Genomic DNA, 20082 nt, shown 5'->3' with positions numbered 1-20082 from the left:
CCTTCCACCTCCCTGCCGCTCTTAGCGTACATTTTTTTCTGTAGTGTAGCGATCCCACCTGTTCCCGCCCCCAATGGGCCGCTCACCCGCCTCCCTCCTAACCCTCCCACGCCACCAACGATCGGAGATTCGGCACCACCGCTGGTCGATGCAGAGAGGGACACAGAGTGTCCCTCTCTGCTTCGGTACCTCTGCCAGACTATTTCTGCACTGCCCCACTCATAAGGCATGCAGTAATAGCACGATCTCGCTACTTTTAGCGAGATTGCTGCAGAGAGGGTCCAGGTCCTTAAAGGCTTAACGACCAGCGCTGTCCTCACGCTTGTCTTGCGCACTCTCTATAAGGCACCGAGATTATGTGAAGCAGTGATGGGGTTAAATGTATTACTAATCTAACTTATAATCAGTGACATGTTAGCCATTGTCACTGCTGAGCCCTATAAGGCACTGTGATTATGTGAGGCAGTGATGGGGTTAAATGTATTACCAATTTCACTAATAATCAACGGCATGTTAGCTACTGTCACCGCTGAGCCCCATAAGGCACCGTTATTATGTGAGGCAGTGATGAGGTTAAATGCGTTGTTGCTGATCCCAGTTATAGTCAGTGACATGTGTTTGTCACTGTCACCGCTGTGACATTTAGAAAGCTGCCGTGGGTTTAGATAACTCCTGCGTGGATCAGAAGCCCTTCTGTTCACTGGAATAAACACCCTGGCGCTGACAATAGCTTTCGTCTTTCAGCAGACAGTTCACATATAGCCATGATTTCTTCTCATCTCTGTTTGATTTATTTCAGTTCTGCAGTATCTAATTATCTGTGACGAGAGAGAGAAACAGAGAGAGAGAGCGTGCGCGAGAGAGAGATATGTGTATATCTTTGGGTGTTTTTATACATATATTACACACACACAATTGCGGTTGTGGTGGCTGGCAGGGGGGAACACCTGTGGGTGTTATGGGGACTCTAAACCAGGGTGCCAGGACCTTTAATTTTTTTGTCAAGTCCTTTATATGTTTCAGGTGATGAACATTATAATTATATATGATTTTGGAATACTTTTGTGGTTTCTCATGTTACCTACACGAGTCCAAGAAACTCTTTTAATCTTATTTAAAGAAAGCATTTCTTATGTGACATTGTAGGGTTTGTTTGGGAGATTGTGTATATAGAGTGCACTGTCTCAGATTAGTAATCAATCTGCATTATCTTAGTAAGTGTAACAAGCCCGGTAATGCTTTCCACCAACATCAGTTTCATAAATCCCCTGCTTTGCAGACAGGAGACAAGCAAGTGATTTTGCTAGTTTAAAAGTTAACTTCCCCTGTTACTTAGAGATAAAGGTACAAATACCAAAATGATAAAATCAAGAATTATCCTAAAATCTAGACTTTTTCATTAATATTATTATTTTGTTTTTGTGTTGTAAAATGCAAATGTCAGTCTATATTTATTTAAATCAAACACTTTCAGATTACAGTACTGTACTATCTGATGGTACTATGTATACAAAAGTATTAAAAATGATATAAAACTACCTTTAGGTTGATTTATAAGCTGTATTGTATAACATATAAATATTACCTGTCTGATTACAGTACTGTCTGTCTGAGGGTGCTGTGTATAAACATGATATAAAACTACCTTTAGGTTACATGTATAAGCTGTATTATATAACATATAAATATTACCTGTCTGATTACAGTACTGTCTGTCTGAGGGTGCTGTGTATAAATTGATATAAAACCACCTTTAGGTTACATGTATAAGCTGTATTATATAACATATAAATATTACCTGTCTGATTACTGTACTGTACTGTCTGTCTGAGGGTGCTGTGTATAAACATTATATAAAACTACCTTTAGGTTACATGTATAAGCTGTATTATATAACATATATTACCTGTCTGATTACAGTACTGTCTGTCTGAGGGTGCTGTGTATAAACATGATATAAAACTACCTTTAGGTTGCATATATAAGCTGTATTATATAACATATAAATATTACTGTCTGATTACTGTACTGTCTGAGGGTGCTGTGTATAAACATGATATAAAACTAGCTTTAGGTTACATGTATAAGCTGTATTATATAACATATAAATATTACTGTCTGATTACTGTACTGTCTGTCTGAGGGTGCTGTGTATAAACATGATATAAACTACCTATTGGTTACATGTATAAACTGTATTATATAACATATAAATATTACCTGTCTGATTACAGTACTGTACTGTCTGTCTGAGGGTGCTGTGTATAAACATGATATAAAACTACCTGTAGGTTACATGTATAAGCTGTATTATATAACATATATTATACCTGTCTGATTACAGTACTGTCTGTCTGTCTGTCTGAGGGTGCTGTATATAAATATGATATAAAACTACCTTTAGGTTACATGTATAAGCTGTATTATATAACATATAAATATTACCTGTCTGATTACTGTACTGTCTGTCTGAGGGTACTGTGTATAAACATGATATAAAACTACCTTTAGGTTACATGTATAAGCTGTATTATAACATATAAATATTACCTGTCTGATTACTGTACTGTCTGTCTGAGGGTGCTGTGTATAAACATGATATAAAACTACCTTTAGGTTATATTTATAAGCTGTATTATATAACATATAAATATTACCTGTCTGATTACTGTACTGTCTGTCTGAGGGTGCTGTGTATAAACTGATATAAAACTACCTTTAGGTTACATGTATAAGCTGTATTATATAACATATAAATATTACCTGTCTGATTACAGTACAGTACTGTCTGTCTGAGGGTGCTGTGTATAAACATGATATAAAACTACCTTTAGGTTACATGTATAAGCTGTATTATATAACATATAAATATTACCTGTCTGATTACAGTACAGTATTGTCTGTCTGAGGGTGCTGTGTATAAACTGATATAAAACTACCTTTAGGTTACATGTATAAGCTGTATTCTATAACATATACATATTACCTGTCTGATTACAGTACTGTCTGTCTGAGGGTGCTGTGTATAAACATGATATAAAACTACCTTTAGGTTACATGTATAAGCTGTATTATATAACATATAAATATTACCTGTCTGATTACTGTACTGTACTGTCTGTCTGAGGGTGCTGTGTATAAACATGATATAAAACTACCTTTAGGTTACATGTATAAGCTGTATTATATAACATATACATATTACCTGTCTGATTACAGTACTGTCTGTCTGAGGGTGCTGTGTATAAACATGATATAAAACTACCTTTAGGTTACATGTATAAGCTGTATTATATAACATATAAATATATCTGTCTGATTACAGTACTGTACTGTCTGAGGGTGCTATGTATAAACATGATATAAAACTACCTTTAGGTTACATGTATAAGCTGTATTATATAACATATAAATATTACCTGTCTGATTACAGTACTGTCTGTCTGAGGTTGCTGTGTATAAACATGATGTAAAACTACCTTTAGGTTACATATATAAGCTGTATTATATTACATATAAATATTACCTGTCTGATTATATAACATATAAATATTACTGTCTGATTACAATACTGTCTGTCTGAGGGTGCTGTGTATAAACATGATATAAAACTACCTTTAGGTTACATGTATAAGCTGTATTATATAACATATAAATATTACCTGTCTGATTACAGTACTGTCTGTCTGAGGGTGCTGTGTATAAACATGATATAAAACTACCTTTAGGTTACATGTATAAGCTGTATTATATAACATATAAATACAGGGAGTGCAGAATCATTAGGCAAGTTGTATTTTTGAGGATTAATTTTATTATTGAACAACAACCATGTTCTCAATGAACCCAAAAAACTCATTAATATCAAAGCTGAATAGTTTTGGAAGTAGTTTTTAGTTTGTTTTTAGTTATAGCTATTTTAGGGGGATATCTGTGTGTGCAGGTGACTATTACTGTGCATAATTATTAGGCAACTTAACAAAAACAAATATATACCCATTTCAATTATTTATTTTTACCAGTGAAACCAATATAACATCTCAACATTCACAAATATACATTTCTGACATTCAAAAACAAAACAAAAACAAATCAGTGACCAATATAGCCACCTTTCTTTGCAAGGACACTCAAAAGCCTGCCATCCATGGATTCTGTCAGTGTTTTGATCTGTTCACCATCAACATTGCGTGCAGCAGCAACCACAGCCTCCCAGACACTGTTCAGAGAGGTGTACTGTTTTCCCTCCTTGTAAATCTCACATTTGATGATGGACCACAGGTTCTCAATGGGGTTCAGATCAGGTGAACAAGGAGGCCATGTCATTAGATTTTCTTCTTTTATACCCTTTCTTGCCAGCCACGCTGTGGAGTACTTGGACGCGTGTGATGGAGCATTGTCCTGCATGAAAATCATGTTTTTCTTGAAGGATGCAGACTTCTTCCTGTACCACTGCTTGAAGAAGGTGTCTTCCAGAAACTGGCAGTAGGACTGGGAGTTGAGCTTGACTCCATCCTCAACCCAAAAAGGCCCCACAAGCTCATCTTTGATGATACCAGCCCAAACCAGCACTCCACCTCCACCTTGCTGGCGTCTGAGTCGGACTGGAGCTCTCTGCCCTTTACCAATCCAGCCACGGGCCCATCCATCTGGCCCATCAAGACTCACTCTCATTTCATCAGTCCATAAAACCTTAGAAAAATCAGTCTTGAGACATTTCTTGGCCCAGTCTTGACGTTTCAGCTTGTGTGTCTTGTTCAGTGGTGGTCGTCTTTCAGCCTTTCTTACCTTGGCCATGTCTCTGAGTATTGCACACCTTGTGCTTTTGGGCACTCCAGTGATGTTGCAGCTCTGAAATATGGCCAAACTGGTGGCAAGTGGCATCTTGGCAGCTGCACGCTTGACTTTTCTCAGTTCATGGGCAGTTATTTTGCTCCTTGGTTTTTTCCACACGCTTCTTGCGACCCTGTTGACTATTTTGAATGAAACGCTTGATTGTTCGATGATCACGCTTCAGAAGCTTTGCAATTTTAAGAGTGCTGCATCCCTCTGCAAGATATCTCACTATTTTTGACTTTTCTGAGCCTGTCAAGTCCTTCTTTTGACCCATTTTGCCAAAGGAAAGGAAGTTGCCTAATAATTATGCACACCTGATATAGGGTGTTAATGTCATTAGACCACACCCCTTCTCATTACAGAGATGCACATCACCTAATATGCTTAATTGGTAGTAGGCTTTCGAGCCTATACAGCTTGGAGTAAGACAACATGCATAAAGAGGATGATGTGGTCAAAATACTCATTTGCCTAATAATTCTGCACACAGTGTATTACCTGTCTGATTACAGTGCAGTACTTTCTGTCTGAGGGTGCTGTGTATAAACATGATATAAAACTACCTTTAGGTTACATGTATAAGCTGTATTATATAACATATAAATATTACTGTCTGATTACAGTACTGTCTGTCTGAGGGTGCTATGTATAAACATGATATAAAACTACCTTTAGGTTATATGTATAAGCTGTATTATATAACATATAAATATTACCTGTCTGATTACAGTACTGTACTCTCTGTCTGAGGGTGCTGTGTATAAACATGATATAAAACTACCTTAAGGTTACATGTATAAGCTGTATTATATAACATATAAATATTACCTGTCTGATTACTGTACTGTCTGAGGGTGCTGTGTATATACATGATATAAAACTACCTTTAGGTTGCATGTATAGACTGTATTATATAACATATAAATATTACCTGTCTGATTACTGTACTGTCTGTCTGAGGGTGCTGTGTATAAACATGATATAAAACTACCTTTAGGTTACATGTATAAGCTGTATTATATAACATATAAATATTACCTGTCTGATTACAGTACTGTCTGTCTGAGGGTGCTATGTATAAACATGATATAAAACTACCTTTAGGTTACATGTATAAGCTGTATTATATAACATATAAATATTACCTGTCTGATTACTGTACTGTCTGTCTGAGGGTACTGTGTATAAACATGATATAAAACTACCTTTAGGTTGCATGTATAGACTGTATTATATAACATATAAATATTACCTGTCTGATTACTGTACTGTCTGTCTGAGGGTGCTGTGTATAAACATGATATAAAACTACCTTTAGGTTGCATGTATAGACTGTATTATATAACATATAAATATTACCTGTCTGATTACTGTACTGTCTGAGGGTGCTGTGTATATACATGATATAAAACTACCTTTAGGTTACATGTATAAGCTGTATTATATAACATATAAATATCACTGTCTGATTACTGTACTGTCTGTCTGAGGGTGCTGTGTATAAACATGATATAAAACTACCTTTAGGTTACATGTATAAGCTGTATTATATAACATATAAATATTACTGTCTGATTACTGTACTGTCTGTCTGAGGGTGCTGTGTATAAACATGATATAAAACTACCTTTAGGTTACATGTATAAGCTGTATTATATAACATATAAATATTACCTGTCTGATTACAGTACTGTCTGTCTGAGGGTGCTTTGTATAAACATGATATAAAACTACCTTTAGGTTACACGTATAAGCTGTATTATATAACATATAAATATTACTGTCTGATTACAGTACAGTCTGTCTGAGGGTGCTGTGTATAAACATGATATAAAACTACCTTTAGGTTACATGTATAAGCTGTATTATATAACATATAAATATTACCTGTCTGATTACAGTACTGTCTGTCTGAGGGTGCTGTGTATAAACATGATATAAAACTACCTTTAGGTTACATGTATAAGCTGTATTATATAACATATAAATATTACCTGTCTGATTACAGTACTGTCTGTCTGTCTGAGGGTGCTGTGTATAAAATGATATAAAACTACCTTTAGGTTACATGTATAAGCTGTATTATATAACATATAAATATTACCTGTCTGATTACTGTACTGTCTGAGGGTGCTGTGTATAAACATGATATAAAACTACCTTTAGGTTACATGTATAAGCTGTATTATATAACATATAAATATTACTGTCTGATTACAGTACTGTCTGTCTGAGGGTGCTGTGTATATACATGATATAAAACTACCTTTAGGTTACATGTATAAGCTGTATTATATAACATATAAATATTACTGTCTGATTACTGTACTTTCTGCCTGAGGGTGCTGTATATTAACATGATATAAAACTAACTTTAGGTTACATGTATAAGCTGTATTATATAACATATAAATATTACCTGTCTGATTACAGTACTGTCTGTCTGAGGGTGCTATGTATACACATGATATAAAACTACCTTTAGGTTACATGTATAAGCTGTATTATATAACATATAAATATTACCTGTCTGATTACTGTACTGTCTGTCTGAGGGTGCTGTGTATAAACTGATATAAAACTACCTTTAGGTTACATGTATAAGCTGTATTATATAACATATAAATATTACTGTCTGATTACTGTACTGTACTGTCTGAGGGTGCTGTGTATAAACATGATATAAAACTACCTTTAGGTTACATGTATAAGCTGTATTATATAACATATAAATATTACCTGTCTGATTACTGTACTGTCTGTCTGAGGGTGCTGTGTATAAACATGATATAAAACTACCTTTAGGTTACATGTATAAGCTGTATTATATAACATATAAATATTACCTGTCTGATTACAGTACTGTCTGTCTGAGGGTGCTGTGTATATACTGATATAAAACTACCTTTAGGTTACATGTATAAGCTGTATTATATAACATATAAATATTACCTGTCTGATTACTGTACTGTCTGTCTGAGGGTGCTGTGTATAAACATGATATAAAACTACCTTTAGGTTACATGTATAAGCTGTATTATATAACATATAAATATTACCTGTCTGATTACTGTACTGTCTGAGGGTGCTGTGTATAAACATGATATAAAGCTACCTTTAGGTTACATGTATAAGCTGTATTATATAACATATAAATATTACCTGTCTGATTACTGTACTGTCTGTCTGAGGGTGCTGTGTATAAACATGATATAAAACTACCTTTAGGTTACATGTATAAGCTGTATTATATAACATATAAATATTACCTGTCTGATTACTGTACTGTCTGTATGAGGGTGCTGTGTATAAACATGATTTAAAACTACCTTTAGGTTACATGTATAAGCTGTATTATATAACATATAAATATTACATGTCTGATTACTGTACTGTCTGTCTGAGGGTGCTGTGTATATGCATGATATAAAACTACCTTTAGGTTGCATGTATAGACTGTATTATAACATGTAAATATTGTTTAATGACATAAGATATTGTTGTTAATTTTTGGGCCTATGTCCCATTTTACAGATACAAATGTACAAATATTCAGAAATCCAAACTATTCCAATATCCAAACTGTTTCTGGCAAGAAGCAGTTTAGAAAACGGGCTGTGCACCTTTACTCTCATACATTGGCAGGCGCTGTTTATGCTTGTTCTTTATTTGTGTTTAACAGTATTTTAGCACATAGGTAGAAATTGTGTAACGACATCTTCTCCTCCCATGTAAACTTTATATCTTACCAGTCCTTATACTAATACAATTGCTTGTGCCCTGGTCCCATATTGAATGATTGAACCAGCATTTTTTCCTCTGTTTTTTTCCTATTTAGTGGTTGAATCAAAGTCACAACGCAGGTGTTAACTATGCAAACCGGAATGCAACCAAGGTAAGAAAACACACACACATTTGACTCTGTTAATGCATGACATGGTTTTTAACTATTCTTTTATTTACTCATCAGCTTTAAGTTTCCCAAAAAATTTTCCAAATTGACTCCATATTAAAGGGGCATTATAGTCAACAATGACAATGTGTATACTCATTCAGGAAGCCAGAGGGCGATGTATCATTTCAGGGAGGATTTAGTTTACATCATACAGAACAGTAAACAATGAAATGTGCATGCCCAGTGCATGCTCATTCACACCTCATACGTTTGCATTATGCAATCAACCTCTGGTATTCTGAGCAGACTTTATGTTTGCACGGGGTGCGTTCAGCACACTAATAACTTTTTCTAGAAGAATTTTAGTTAATGTAGATCTTTTACAAAATTACTTTTATTCAGTTGGAAAGATGCACATTTTCAATTTGGCATTTCAGCTGTCTGAGCATCATGGGAAATGTAGTTCCAAAATCTCTGGAGGGCCACAATTGATGACCCCTGGTCTACGGTTTTCCTTTAATATAGAGCACATGCTGATATTGATTGTTCTCTTTATATATCCCCCATCTGCTAACCACACCAACTAATCTGTGATGTGAATGCAGCTCCTATAAGATCATTGCCTTATACCAGTTGGTTTAAAAGTTCTGTGTAACTGCCCCAACTAGTTGCAAGACTTCATTCTTAACAGTTCTCTTATCACCCCACGCTTTAGTACTTTGACCTGTTTTAGTGTATTACAGCACTAGTTCCCTGTATCCATTTTCAGCAGTGAGTATAAAGCAGTATAACGTCCCAACACTCCCTTCACCCAACAGACCATCATCAGTTTCTCCACCACTTGTTTTCTGTTATCAAGAAGTTATGAAGCAGCGGTCTAAAGACCACTGCTCCATAACTTGTCTGCCTGCTCTGAGGGGGTGGACAGAAATCAACCCGATCAAATTCGATCGGGTTGATTGACACCCCTCCTAGCGGCCGATTGGCCGTGAATCTGCAGGGGGCGGCATTGCACTAGCAGTTCACAAGAACTGCTGGTGCAATGATAAATGCCGAGAGCGTATGCTGTCAGCATTTATCGATGTGCAGCGGACAAGATATGCTACTTCGTATCACGTCCGCTCGCACATTGTTAAATATGCCCCTGTGTGTTAAGTTTTGACTGATGCCAATGATCATCACTTGAGTGTGCTAGACCCAGTGAATTTTCATGCATATTTGAACTGTATGACCAACACTGGTGAAGGGGCTGAACCTCCTCCCTATATCTAATTGTTACTATGCTGACTATATACAGTATCTGCAAAAACGCTAATTTCTTTTCCGTACATCATTGCTGTCCAGGCAGCAGAACTTTATAGGTTACACGAGTAGCAGATTCCTCTGAGTGACACCACATATGAAGTGCATTGTTGTGGTTATAAAAAATTGCTCTCCATATTCAGCGAGGTCTGGCGGACCTGATCCGCACTGTCGGATCAGGTCCGCCAGACTTTGTTAAATAGAGGCCTATATCTGAATCCTGAAGGGAAAATGTTGGGTTTTATGTCCCTTTAACCCCTTAAGGACAAGACCATTTTTCAATTATCTTACCCTTAAGGACCAGGGCTATTTTTACATTTCTGCAGTGTTTGTGTGTAGCTGTAATTTTCCTCTTACTCATTTACTGTACCCACACATATTATATACCGTTTTTCTCGCCATTAAATGGACTTTCTAAAGATACCATTATTTTCATCATATCATATTATAATTTATTCTAAAAAAATTTTATATATCAAATAAACAGATATGAGTGAGTACACTTCTGTAATAGATTTCAACGCGGCTAACATGACAATTGTTGCTCCAAACAAATGTCAAGGGTAAATAGAAATTGATTAGACAAAATAGGGGAGCGCTAATAAGGGCTCACTATATCTGCCCTATCAGCCTCTACCTTCTGTCGTCACTACTAGTGACCCACTACCACTCGTGACCCGGAAGTTTGGTTTGAACACAGTTTTCATCACCGATCCACCAACATAGAGCCAGCAATACAGGATCACCTTGTAACGGTCTCTCCTCAAATGGAACTCCATAGTATACCGCTATTTGGCCATAAAACATAATTTAAAGTCAAGGTTTGCTTTTTAATTTATCAAAGTCAAGGTGTGCTTTCTAATCCACTGTAGTGTGATAACTTTTTATTTATTATTCTTTGTAACAGCTCAAGCTCATTGGTTATAACCTAATATAGCGCTCACATTGCTATACCAGCAAATTATTGCTACATTTATCGCTACATTTACTGTTATAAATATTGCAACTCATTGCGACATTTGACAATAACTGCCAATCTAATGTGATGTAATATATGTTTTTTAGATTTTTTTTTTTTTTTTTTAAATAGTTTTTTATTGAGGTAAAATGGCAAACACAAAATTTCAGAAAGAAACATCATGGCAACACGCCCATTTGTCATACATCAGGATTTGTACAATTAATTAAACGAGCATGTCTTCACATCTGTAGGGTCAGAGCTTAACCCAACACAAAGATACATTTTCCAGCCATGGATATTACCTCATTTTACAAAAGTACATGTACAGAAGGACATATAACACAAAACAAACATCTAGTTTTCTATAAGCCTAAAAGCAATAACTAATTCTTAACTTATGCAGGCTTGAGTGTGTCCTTGATATCTTCAGCAGGACATATATAACATACCATATCAGTAATAAAACAGATCCACAAGAATATTAACACTATAGGTGTTCTATACTTTGTCATATACTCCCCCTCAAATATGCTAAAGCATAAAAGAGACATACCTCAGTTTACATCTTAAAAATAAATACTTTGGGAAACGTAGGGGGTAAAGTTGCAGGGGCCCTCTAGAACCCAACCTATTAGTGAATTCTATATAAACATTATTGTCTGTGGTATAGGCCACCATTTAACTCAAAAAAGAGCCCAATAAAGGTATGATACACAGTGCTGTACAGGTCTATCATTTGAGAAATTTATATGAAAGATAAAAACTATTTGTACAGCTAAGGTCGATTATAAACTAAGCACATGTGTAGGGCACACAGGGAGCAGTTAAAACTGGGCAGATTATAGGTTTCATTCAAGCCTTTATATAAAACTTTGTGTATATTTAAGATCATCATTATGGGTGCTATGTATTATAGGGGCATGATCTCCATGTCCCTAAGGACAGATGTGCTGGTATAAAGAAACCTGCAGGAACTAGCCTTTACCCATCTAGCACAGCAAATATTAAATGCCCTAGAAGTAGGTAGAGCACCAATATATATCTGAAACCCACACTACTACTCCACTTTATTCTAGTATCCTACCCTTTACTGCATATAAATCAAATTTTTATCCTGGAGCAGCAATACTCATTTGTTAACAGATTGTTGGTAGGAGGAAGGGAAAACAGGTTCACCTAGACACCAACTGCAAATTATAGGTTACATGGATAATGACTCTTGTAGAGGGGTCTTCCTCCTTACAGAACAGTAGATGGGGTAACCCAAATGTGATTATCTCAAAGCAATTATAAACCATATGAACAGACATCAGGCTTTTGGGCCGTCATAACATTTTTCATACAATACATACAACAAGGGATATAGCTGCCATACTAACAAACAAGCCGACTTGTGAATAAGTTATGATTGCAGCAGAACCATAAATATAGTCTCAAGTCTCAGTTGATTCCCTCACAACTCCTCACAACTGTTAGGACGTGCTGACTTAGGCCAGGCCCTAGTAGAAATGTGAGTGCATACTATCGGCAAATGTTCAGATACAAGCCTGTTCCCGAGCCTACCAGCCAAGCGGATATGCCTCCTCTGCTAACCAACTCCAGCCCTGGAGATTCGTCTGTGAAAGCCCATAACTGAGATTGCATGGGCAGCTATATAGTGATAATCCATCTGCAGCTTGTGCAAACAAGTAGGGCCGCGCGTAAGGGAGCCGGCCGCTCTCCCCACCCCGACCCCATAAGTCACATCAGTCAGGCAATCTCTGACATAGTAGGCAACAGCCGATTCTGCCCTAGGCCATACGCGGATGAGGGGCTCTCCGTCAACTGCCACACAGTTCCCATATATCGGTGCGTCCCGGACCCGCAGGACCAGTGATCCACACGCTTCTTCCGGATTCGACTCTGTGACACCAACTTTTTGCAGATTCACTTCAGGTAAGGCATTATGAATGGGAACCTCTTCAGCGCTCGATATAGCCTCCCCCTCCAATTTCGTACATGCACATGGCGTTCCAATTATCTCCATGAGACGGTCAAATCTTTTGTTAATGTGCTTCTCAGACTCCGCAAATAATGCCTGCACTTTGGTAAGAAGATCTTCCTCCATGGTCCCAGACAGATTTTTTGGGTTGGTTGTTATACAGATATATTTAATCTGCTCTGCTAACCCGGTTCCCCCGGGGGGGGGGGTGCTGAGATCTCTCTCCACGAGGGCCGCCAACAGATCTCAGCGGTCCGGTCTAAGGAGCCCTGCTTTGTTCAAAAATTAGATATTCCAGCTTGGCACAGTAGTTTAAAGATAGTTAGGTATACTTTAGCACCGGATGGCTGATAGAAATCCAAGTTACAAGGCGGATTGTAAACTAGCTTTACAGAGCTCTCAGTTTGTCGACCATCTTGGGTCCTCGCCCGGACACGCCCCATGTTTTTTAGATTTTGATGTCCTTGCTACAATTTTTATAATTATAACTTTTTGTTCTTTACGCATTTTTAACTATCTTAGTTAAATTTTTTATATCCACTTCTTTCCCACTATTTTATTGCTACATTAGCACACACAAGTGCACCTTACCACTGGTCAATTGACCTCATCACTTAACCCATTATCTACACCTTTTAACCCATTTTTAGAAAACACCCAATAAATGTTTGTTTGTAAATACACTTAAAGGACCACTAGTCCATTTTCCAATTTTCATTATCTATTTCTCTTGTAAGGTGTATCCAGTCCACGGATTCATCCATTACTTGTGGGATATTCTCCTTCCCAACAGGAAGCTGCAAGAGGACACCCACAGCAGAGCTGTCTATATAGCTCCTCCCCTAACTGCCACTCCCAGTCATTCTCGTGCAGCTCTCGACAAGAAAGGAAGTATCAAGAGATATGTGGTGAATTAGTGTAGTTTATCTTCAATCAAAAGTTTGTTATTTTTAAACGGTACCGGCGTTGAACTGTTTTTACCTCAGGCAGAAATTAGAAGAAGAGTTCTGCCTGAGGATTTTGATGATCTTAGCAGGTTGTAACTAAGGTCCACTGCTGTTCTCACACATAACTGAAGAGTATGGGAAAACTTCAGCTGGGGGAATGGCTTGCAGAATTAACTGCTCTGAGGTATGTTCAGTATATTTTTTTCTAGAGAGATGATAAGGTCTAGAAAATGCTGACAGTGCCTGATATATTTAAGGTAAGCCTGATTACAGTGATTTAACAAACGACTGGGATCATGCTTGCAGTAAAGGGTAATATTCATGTTACTTGCTCTTATTACTTAGTATGTAAAACGTTTGCATGATATATAAAAAACGTTTTTTACTGAGGGTGATAAATCTTTATTTGGGGCCTAGTTTTCCACATGGCTGACTAGATTTCTCCTAGGAGTAGTTATTTATGGCCCTTTCACTTTGAGTGCATGGTGGGAGGGGCCTATTTTTGCGCTCTAATTGCACAGTAGTTTTTACAGTCTGAGACATCCAGCTTTCCTGAAGGAGTCCCCTGACATATAGGACCTCTGTAAAGAGTTTTTGTGCCCACAAAAGTCGTTTTATGGGCAGGTAGGAGCCACAGTAGAGCTGTGGCAGTTTGCTTGTGACTGTTTATAACGGTTTTACCGTTTTTCTGCTTCGTTTTTGAGCCTGAGGGGTTAATCATCCATTTGCAAGTGGGTGCAATGCTATTTTAGTCTATTATAAACACTGTAAAAATTTCGTAGCGTTTACTGCTTTTTTTCACTGTTTTGCAGTTTATGTGATTGTTTTTTTCCCTTAAAGGCACAGTACCGTTTTTTATATTCTGCTTTTTCACATTTATTAAAGTGTTTTCCAAGCTTGCTGGTCTCATTACTAGTCTGTTAAACATGTCTGACATAGAGGAAACTCCTTGTTCATTATGTTTAGAAGCCATTGTGGAACCCCCTCTTAGAATGTGTACCAAATGCACTGATCTTACTATAAATTTTAAAGACCATATTCTGGCTTTAAAAGATTTATCACCAGAGGAAATTGACAAGGGGAAAGGTATGCCGACTAACTCTCCCCACGTGTCAGAACCTATAACTCCCGCTCAAGGGACGCCAAGTACATCTAGCGCGCCCATTGAGTATACTTTACAAGACATGGCGGCAGTTATGAATCATACCCTTACAGAGGTATTGTCCAAACTGCCAGGGTTACAAGGAAAGCGAGACAGCTCTGGGGCTAGAACAAATACAGATCTCTCTGACGCTTTAGTAGTTATGTCTGATATACCCTCACAATGTGCAGAAGCCGAAGCAGGAGAACTTCTATCTGTGGGTGATTTTTCTGATTCAGGGAAGACACTTCAACCTGATTCTGATATGTCTACATTTAAATTTAAGCTTGAACACCTCCGCGTGTTGCTCAGGGAGGTTTTAGCAACTCTGGATGACTGTGACGCCATTGTAGTCCCAGAGAAATTGTGTAAATTGGATAAATACTATGCAGTGCCTGTTTACACTGATGTTTTTCCAATCCCTAAGAGGTTTTCAGAAATTATTACTAAGGAATGGGATAGACCAGGTGTACCGTTTTCTCCCCCTCCTGTTTTTAAAAAGTTGTTTCCTATAGATGCGGCTACACGGGACTTGTGGCAAACGGTCCCTAAGGTGGAGGGAGCAGTCTCTACCCTAGCGAAGCGTACAACTATCCCTGTTGAGGACAGTTGTGCTTTTCTAGATCCAATGGACAAAAAATTAGAGGGTTACCTTAAGAAAATTTTTATTCAACAAGGTTTTATTCTCCAGCCCCTTGCATGCATTGCCCCAGTCACTGCTGCTGCGGCCTTCTGGTTTGAGTCTCTAGAAGAGGCTCTACAGGTAGAAACCCCATTGGATGATATCCTTGACAAGCTTAAAGCTCTTAAGCTAGCCAATTCATTTGTTTCTGACGCCGTTGTTCATTTAAACAAGCTAACGGCTAAGAACTCAGGTTTTGCTATTCAGGCACGTAGGGCGCTATGGCTCAAATCCTGGTCAGCTGACGTTACTTCAAAGTCTAAGCTGCTCAACATTCCCTTCAAGGGGCAGACCCTATTTGGGCCTGGACTGAAGGAGATCATTTCTGATATTACTGGAGGAAAAGGTCACGCCCTTCCTCAGGATAGGTCCAACAAATGAAGGACCAAACAGACTAATTTTCGTTCCTTTCTAAACTTCAAGAGTGGCGCAGCTTCAACTTCCTCTATTACAAAAGAAGAGGGAAATTTTGCCCAGTCCAAGCCGGTCTGGAGACCAGGCTTGGAACAAAGGAAAGCAGGCCAAAAAACCTGCTGCTGCCTCTAAAACAGCATGAAGGATCAGCCCCCGATCCGGAAACGGATCTAGTAGGGGGCAGACTTTCTCTCTTCGCCCAGGCTTGGGCAAGAGATGTCCAGGATCCCTGGGCGTTGGAAATTATGTCCCAGGGATATTTTCTGGATTTCAAAGCTTCTTCCCCAAAAGGGAGATTTCATCTCTCACAATTATCTGCAAACCAGATAAAGAGAGAGGCATTCTTACATTGTGTTCAAGACCTCCTAGTTATGGGAGTGATCCACCCATTTCCAAAGGAGGAACAGGGGCAAGGCTTCTATTCAAATCTGTTTGTAGTTCCCAAGAAAGAGGGAACCTTCAGACCAATCTTAGATCTCAAGATCCTAAACAAATTTCCCAGGGTCCCATCCTTCAAGATGGAGACTATTCGAACCATCCTACCTATGATCCAGGAGGGTCAATATATGACTACCATGGACTTAAAGGATGCTTATCTTCACATTCCGATACACAGATATCATCATCGGTTTCTCAGGTTCGCCTTCCTAGATAGGCATTACCAGTTTGTGGCTCTTCCCTTTGGGTTAGCTACGGCACCAAGAATCTTTATGAAAGTTCTAGGGTCACTCCTAGCGGTCCTAAGGCGGCGGGGTATAGCAGTAGCCCCTTACCTAGACGACATTCTGATACAGGCGTCGACTTTTCAAATCGCCAGGTCCCATACGGACATTGTTCTGGCATTCCTGAGGTCTCATGGGTGGAAGGTGAACGAAGAAAAGAGGTCTCTATCCCCTCTCACAAGAGTTTCCTTCCTAGGAACTCTGATAGATTCTGTAGAAATGATGATTTACCTGACAGAGGCCAGGTTGTCAAAACTTCTAAATTCCTGCCGTGTTCTTGATTTTACTTCTCGCCCTTCAGTGGCTCAGTGTATGGAAGTAATCGGCTTAATGGTAGCGGCAATGGACATAGTGCCATTTGCCCGCCTACATCTCAGACCGCTGCAACTTTGCATGCTCAGTCAGTGGAATGGGGATTACAAAGATTTGTCCCCTCTACTAAATCTGGATCAAGAGACCAGGGATTCTCTTCTCTGGTGGCTATCTCGGGTCCATCTGTCCAAGGGTATGACCTTCCGCAGGCCAGATTGGACAATAGTAACAACAGATGCCAGCCTTCTGGGCTGGGGTGCAGTCTGGAACTCCCTGAAGGCTCAGGGCTCGTGGACTCAGGAGGAGGCACTCCTTCCGATAAACATTCTGGAACTAAGAGCGATATTCAATGCTCTTCAGGCTTGGCCTCAGCTTTCTGCGGTCAGGTTCATCAGATTTCAGTCGGACAATATCACAACTGTAGCCTACATCAACCATCAAGGGGGAACAAGGAGTTCCCTAGCAATGTTGGAGGTTTCAAAAATAATTCTATGGGCTGAGGTTCACTCTTGCCATCTATCAGCTATCCATATCCCAGGAGTAGAGAACTGAGAGGCGGATTTTCTAAGTCGGCAGACTTTTCATCCGGGGGAGTGGGAACTCCATCCGGAGGTATTTGCACAGTTGATTCAACTTTGGGGCAAACCAGAACTGGATCTCATGGCGTCTCGTCAGAACGCCAAGCTTCCTTGTTACGGATCCAGGTCCAGGGATCCCAAGGCAGCGCTGATAGATGCTCTAGCAGTGCCTTGGTCCTTCAACCTGGCTTATGTGTTTCCACCGTTTCCTCTGCTCCCTCGTCTGATTGCCAAGATCAAGCAGGAGAGAGCTTCAGTGATTTTGATAGCACCTGCGTGGCCACGCAGGACTTGGTATGCAGATCTGGTGGACATGTCATCCCTTCCACCATGGACTCTGCCGCTGAGGCAGGACCTTCTACTTCAGGGTCCTTTCAACCATCCAAATCTAATTTCTCTGCGTCTGACTGCTTGGAGATTGAACGCTTAATTTTATCAAAGCGTGGTTTCTCTGAGTCGGTCATTGACACCTTAATTCAGGCTCGAAAGCCGGTCACTAGGAAAATCTATCATAAGATATGGTGTAGATATCTTCATTGGTGTGAATCCAAAGGTTACTCATGGAGTAAGGTCAGGATTCCTAGGATATTATCTTTTCTCCAAGAAGGATTGGAGAAGGGATTGTCAGCTAGTTCCTTAAAGGGACAGATTTCTGCTCTGTCTATTCTTTTGCACAAGCGTTTGGCTGATACTCCAGATGTTCAGGCGTTTTGTCAGGCTTTAGTTAGAATCAAGCCTGTGTTTAAACCTGTTGCTCCGCCATGGAGTTTAAATTTAGTTCTTAAGGTTCTGCAAGGGGTTCCGTTTGAACCTTTGCATTCCATAGATATTAAACTTTTATCTTGGAAAGTTCTGTTTTTAGTAGCTATCTCCTCGGCTCGAAGAGTTTCGGAGTTATCTGCTTTACAATGTTATTCCCCTTATCTCATTTTCCATGCAGATAAGGTAGTGTTACGTACCAAACCTGGTTTTCTTCCTAAGGTGGTATCTAATAAAAATATCAATCAGGAGATTGTTGTTCCTTCACTATGTCCTAATCCTTCTTCAAAGAAGGAACGTCTATTACACAATCTTGATGTGGTTCGTGCTTTAAAATTTTATTTACAAGCTACGAAGGATTTTCGTCAAACATCTGCTTTGTTTGTGGTCTACTCTGGACAGAGGAGAGGCCAAAAGGCTTCAGCAACTTCTCTTTCTATTTGGCTAGGAAGTATAATCCGCTTAGCTTATGAGACTGCTGGCCAGCAGCCTCCTGAAAGAATTACAGCTCATTCCACTAGAGCGGTAGCTTCCACATGGGCTTTTAAGAATGAGGCTTCTGTTGAACAGATTTGTAAGGCGGCGACTTGGTCTTCGCTTCATACTTTTTCTAAATTCTACAAATTTTATACTTTTGCTTCTTCAGAGGCTATTTTTGGGAGAAAGGTCTTACAGGCAGTGGTGCCTTCCGTTTAAGCACCTGCCTTGTCCCTCCCTTCATCCGTGTCCTATAGCTTTGGTATTGGTATCCCACAAGTAATGGATGAATCCGTGGACTGGATACACCTTACAAGAGAAAACTAAATTTATGCTTACCTGATAAATTTATTTCTCTTGTGGTGTATCTAGTCCACGGCCCGCCCTGTCATTTTAAGGCAGGTGTTTTTTATTTTTAAACTACAGTCACCACTGCACCCTATAGTTTCTCCTTTCTCTTGCTTGTCTTCGGTCGAATGACTGGGAGTGGCAGTTAGGGGAGGAGCTATATAGACAGCTCTGCTGTGGGTGTCCTCTTGCAGCTTCCTGTTGGGAAGGAGAATATCCCACAAGTAATGGATGAATCCGTGGACTGGATAGACCACAAGAATATATTTATCAGGTAAGCATAAATTTTGTTTTTTCATCATCATTTTATGTGTTTTACACCATTGATTATTATTTATCATCACAAAATTATTCTCACATTTGAATATATATTTTTTTACTATATATATATATATATATATATAACTGAACAGGAGAGAAGGCATTTTAATACGGTGAGTGCCTTCTCTCCTGTTCAGTTTTGTACATTGCTTTGGAAGTGCACCCCGGAGGCTGAGTCTTTGTTACGTGTGCTGGCTCCTCATTTTGAATTGTATGTATATATATATATATTTTTTTTATAATATTTTGATATTATATCGTTTCTTAGAAAAGTAAATATACATTATTTATCAGTATTATAATACAATGTATTAATATCAGTCCTTACTACATTTTCAACTCCCTAGCGCTCCCATATTTTGTCTAATCAATTTATAATTTTTTTTTTTTAAATGATGAAAAAATT

At 38.6% G+C, this 20082-nt stretch overlaps 1 protein-coding gene across 1 annotated transcript in view; it reads left to right on the top strand.

Moving 5' to 3' along the window:
* SFXN5 (sideroflexin 5) overlaps nt 1-20082 on the top strand; it is a 923442-nt gene that overhangs the window by 384902 nt on the left and 518458 nt on the right. Inside the window, exon 8 of the mRNA XM_053704357.1 lies at nt 8675-8731. Coding sequence (XP_053560332.1) covers nt 8675-8731 — 57 coding nt within the window. The remainder of the gene's footprint in view (nt 1-8674; nt 8732-20082) is intronic.

Source organism: Bombina bombina, chromosome 2 (assembly GCF_027579735.1).
Source record: "Bombina bombina isolate aBomBom1 chromosome 2, aBomBom1.pri, whole genome shotgun sequence".
NCBI classification, from domain to species: domain Eukaryota; kingdom Metazoa; phylum Chordata; class Amphibia; order Anura; family Bombinatoridae; genus Bombina; species Bombina bombina.
This window is presented reverse-complemented; position numbering and strand designations above follow the sequence as displayed.